Below are 4,492 nucleotides of genomic sequence, written 5' to 3'. Positions count from 1 at the left end.
TGGGGGCCAGGGAACGGCTCCACCACCCTTGGGGACTCAGACCCGCTCCTTGCTCGGCCGTGGGTGCTCTCAGACTGGGTAAACTTTTGCTGTGAGGCCACGTTGGTGATTTACTTAAAGAAACCAGATGTTTCATGCTCTGAGGCTTCTCCTGGATGTTTTTCCAGCCTCACTTGGAGTTGTTTCAGTCTCACTCCACTCGATGGTCTCGGAGTTAACTCCCATTTTTCCGTACAAAACGGGTGAGCCCCAAGAGCTCCACGTAACCCGCTCCCCGCCCTGGGATTAAACACGCCCCGTTCTGCTTTAATTTTTTTGGCCTTTTGGGGCTCCCGGCGTGTTTTAGAGGTGGTGCAGTGAGGGGGGGGTTGCCTGGCAGCGTTCAATGCGGCGAAGCTGGGAATGGAGATGCAGGAGGTGGGTCGCAGTTGCCTTGGTAACGTTTACGCCGCTGCGGGTGCGTTCTTGGTCTCTGGAACAGAAGGTACAATCCTGGAGCCGCGGGAGGCTGAGGTGAATTGGGAATGTTTTTTTTGGAGGGGGGGGAGGAAGGGAGCGTTTTGGTTTTTCCTGAGAAATGCTGGGATTTCACTGCGTTCTTCCTCTCCTTTCAGGGTTATTCGGAGTCCCCAGACCTGGAGTTTGAATATGCAGATACCGACAAATGGGCGGCAGAGCTCTCTGGTAAGGGGCTCGTCTTGATGGAGCAATTAATCAGCCGTGATTTTCTTCCCTGGCAGGGATTAAGGGAGCTCTGTCCACTCCAGTAATGCTCTGATATTCTCTTTAACCACCTTACTCGTGTTAAAAGGGGACCGATCCCATGCAATTAATGTATTTAGTTTTATGCTGGGTGTGTTTTTTTTTGCATTTCTCTTGAATACAACTGCGATTAACGTGGCCAGGCTGCGGCTTTCTCCGACGACTCGGTGCAGGTCGTTGGAGATTTCCCTCTGTGCTCTTTCGGCAGAGCTCTACAGCTACACGGAAGGGCCGGAATTCCTGCTCAACCGCAAATGCTTCGAGGAGGACTTCAGGATCCACGGTAAGACCCTTCTCTTGGACACCTCACCTTGCTGGGAAGGGACTGGGATCTGAAGGAAACACAGAGGTTGATGCCTTAACGCTGCGTCAGAAAGCTCGAGAGCCCTGCGCTGAGAATCTTCAGCGCTGTTTGTACTGGGGACCTTGTGCGTGGGTTGGTTTTTTCCGTCACGCTGAATCATTTTGAGTTTTTTCCAGCGATGTCTGGGCTGGCCACGGGTGCCCTGTGCCCTCAACCTGCCTGTTTGGGCTTTTCAGTGCGCGACAAGAAATGGACAGAGCTGGACAAGAACCAGCACCGCACCCACGCCATGCGGCTCCTCGACGGGCTGGAGGTCACCGCGCGGGAGAAGAGGCTGAGGGTTGCCAGAGCCATCCTTTATGTCGCCCAAGGTGATGCCAGACCTCTGCCCCCTTAGTTTTCCTCGTTTCGGGGAACGAATCGGAGGCTATTGGTTGAAAATATTTAAAATTGTCTTTCCTTGAATCCTTGATTTGCCCTGGGATGTCCGCAACGAAGCTAATTCTGGTGGGAACCAGGCGGTTTAGAGGAATCTGGTTCCAAAATTTGATCAGTTTCTCTGTGTTACCCCAGAGCTGGGGTAGTTCCATCCTCTACATCCCAATTTTTTATTTTAAAACAAAGGCTGTGATTTTTTTCATTCCCCTCTGGTGGCGTGGGAGGGTCTCAGGATCCTCGCGGGGATGGGACCCAGCGAAGGTGTCGTTGCAGGCACGTTTGGGGAGTGCGGCTCCGAGGCCGAGGTGCAGGCTTGGATGAGGTACAACATCTTCCTCTTGCTGGAAGTGGGGACCTTCAACGCTTTGGTGGAGCTGCTGAACATGGAGATCGAGTGAGTACTGGAGGGGAAATGGCTCTGGGGCACCTTGGCAGGAGGTTTTCTAGTTTGTGGCAATCCCTTTCCTGGTCTTTCTATCCTTAATCTGACTCCCACAGCCACTGGAATGACTCCCCTTGCTCTGGGTGTGTATGTAATGTAGGATTTATACAGAAATTCCCCACGAGCCGTGCTGCCTCACAACAAACAGTTCCTCCTCCCTCGACTGCAGCGTGAACGGGGCGCTTGCGACAATATCTATTCCAGGGTTTGGCTCTGGCGCGTGGGTTTCTTGTGGCGGAGTTAAAATGACTCCAAAAAGCCCCCCCTGAGCCTGTTTTCCTTCCGCAGCAACAGCGCAGCTTGCAGCAGCGCCGTGAGGAAGCCGGCCATCTCCCTGGCTGACAGCACAGACCTGAGGTACGGAGCTGGGCTCGGCACGAGGCGATGCTCCGGGGCTTCGGCAACTCGTCCCACCCTCTGGTGATTCACCCGACCTTCTGCTTTTCACAGGGTGCTGCTCAACATCATGTACCTGATCGTGGAGACCGTTCGGCAAGAGGCCGAGGGGGACAAGCCCGAGTGGAAGAGCATGAGACAGACTTTCCGAGCGGAGCTGGGTGAGCACCACGGGCTTGGGACGGAGTTTTCTGGGCCTGAAGAGCCAAAGAGCGAGATGGGGTTTGGCTGGAGGCCTCGGCTAACAGGGACTGGCAGGGCTGGATGGGTTTCCATGAGGCTGAACCTTGCTGGTGGAGCAAAAGGGAGCTGAGTAGAGGGAGTCAGCCAGAGGCTTCTGCTGTCTGCCTGTGCTCTCCTTGGGGGAAAAAACCTGAGTATTGAGGCTGTCATTTCCTCTCAACGCAGAGGTAAGAGATTGTGGAGGTTACAAGGCCTTGGAAAGGAAGAGGGGAGCTGTCTGGGGTGAAACGAGGATCTGGGAGATGAGAGGTTGGAGGGTGCAGAGACCCTGCGAGGGGCTGGTGGGGGACAGGGGCGAGGAGTGCCCAACCATCGCTGCCCTGTGGTTCCAGGAGCCCCTCTGTACAACAACGAGCCTTTCTCCGTCATGCTCTTTGGGATGGTGACCAAATTCTGCAGCGGCCACGCTCCGCACTTCCCCATGAAGAAGGTGCTGCTCTTGCTCTGGAAGACGGTGCTGGTAAGGAGTTTCACCCCGCAGGCGAGCTCAGATCTTGATGTCTAGAGCTGGATACCAAGGAACCACCCGAAACGAGGTGCCTGGCGTGAAGGGAGAGATCCAGACACCTCAGCTGTGAATGCCTGAACACCCTCTTGTCCCTTCTGCCTTTCACAATGACGAGAGTAGCTCTTGTTTTACACCCCGGGGAAGGATTTGGGGGGGAGGATGGATGGAGAAGCCCCGTGGTCGAGGAGTCCCTCACGCTCAGGGTGCCTTGCTTTCCCTTGCAGTGCACCCTCGGGGGCTTCGAGGAGCTGCAGAGCATGAAGGCAGAGAAAAGGGAGATCCTGGGCCTCCCGCCGCTCCCCGAGGACAGCATCAAAGTGATCCGCAACATGCGAGCGGCCTCGCCGCCCGCCTCCGCCTCCGACCTCATCGAGCAGCAGCAGAAGCGAGGCCGGCGGGAGCACAAGGTGGGGACGGTGGTGTTGGGGGGATGAGGTTGGGTCCGGAGCAACTTGAGGCCCCCGGGATGTTCATCTCCCCTGGGCCTTTCTCCCTCCAGGCCCTGATAAAGCAGGATAACCTCGATGCCTTTAATGAGCGGGACCCTTACAAAGCCGATGACTCCCGGGAGGAAGAGGAGGAAAACGACGACGACAACAGCCTGGAGGGAGAGACCTTCCCCCTCGAACGGGATGAAGTGATGCCTCCACCCACCACGCAACCCCCCAGTGACCACCTGCCCCAAGGGGCTGCCCTGGGCCCCCAAGGTCCGGTGAGTCCGTGGGGCTGAGCTTGGGCCAGGCTGCAGGGAGAGCTGGAGCTGCTCCAAGGAAAGGGAGGCTGGGAAACACTGAGAACTTCAGCGGGAGTGCAGGGGAGGGGTTAGGGACAGGGTGGTCCCTTTGGTGGCTGTTCTGTCGGCCGGGTGGGCTCACACCCTCACCTTTATCTGCCCACGAGGCTTTTCCTGTCAGCCCGTGCCCAGGACTGTGATGTACCTGAGGGCAGAGCAGGAAGATACGACTCTTCCCCTCTTCCCTTTTCTGCAGAGAAAAGGACATTGAGATGTTCCTGGAGTCCAGCCGCATTCATCGTCTACACGCTGGGCAGGTGGGTTCAGGTGGAGCCAGCCTGGGGGGTGGCAGGTTTAGGGGGCAGGTAGCAGTGAAGGCTGCTGTTGCTTTCCACTGGGCAGCAGAGAGAAGCCCTGAGCTCGCTGGCTACTTGGGGAGGGTGGTCTCTGACCTGACTGAGGTTTGCTCCTGCCTACGCTCAGCCTGGCTCTTCCCTTTCTCTCCAGTGACACCAACACGGTGGTGGGCTTGCCCAGGCCCATCCACGAGAGCATCCGAACCCTGAAGCTGGTGAGTACGTCGACAAATTCCTTCGGTCCTGTCCATCATGTGGGTGCCCCTTCCCCATCCCCCTGCACGGGTCAGGGCCAGTCGTGCATTTTCCT

The 4,492-nt window shown here is 56.8% G+C and overlaps 1 protein-coding gene across 1 annotated transcript; it reads left to right on the top strand.

The window, feature by feature from the left end:
• Positions 1–614: 614 nt before the first annotated feature.
• Positions 615–4,397, top strand: LOC104278388 (striatin-interacting protein 1-like; the record flags this gene model as incomplete). The annotated part of the gene is given in 13 exon segments (XM_009875338.1): positions 615–684; positions 971–1,045; positions 1,303–1,437; positions 1,778–1,898; positions 2,235–2,303; positions 2,397–2,503; positions 2,918–3,045; positions 3,318–3,500; positions 3,593–3,771; positions 3,773–3,805; positions 4,083–4,118; positions 4,120–4,143; positions 4,334–4,397. Coding segments are annotated over 13 exon segments (1,224 nt in total), but the record flags the coding sequence as incomplete, so codon positions are not given.
• Between the last annotated feature and the right edge of the window lie 95 nt (positions 4,398–4,492).

The sequence above is a fragment of the Apaloderma vittatum genome, unplaced genomic scaffold (genome assembly GCF_000703405.1).
Source record: "Apaloderma vittatum isolate BGI_N311 unplaced genomic scaffold, ASM70340v1 scaffold36608, whole genome shotgun sequence".
Lineage (NCBI taxonomy): Eukaryota > Metazoa > Chordata > Aves > Trogoniformes > Trogonidae > Apaloderma > Apaloderma vittatum.
Note: the sequence above shows the minus strand (reverse complement) of the source record. Positions and strands in the feature narration are given on the sequence as shown.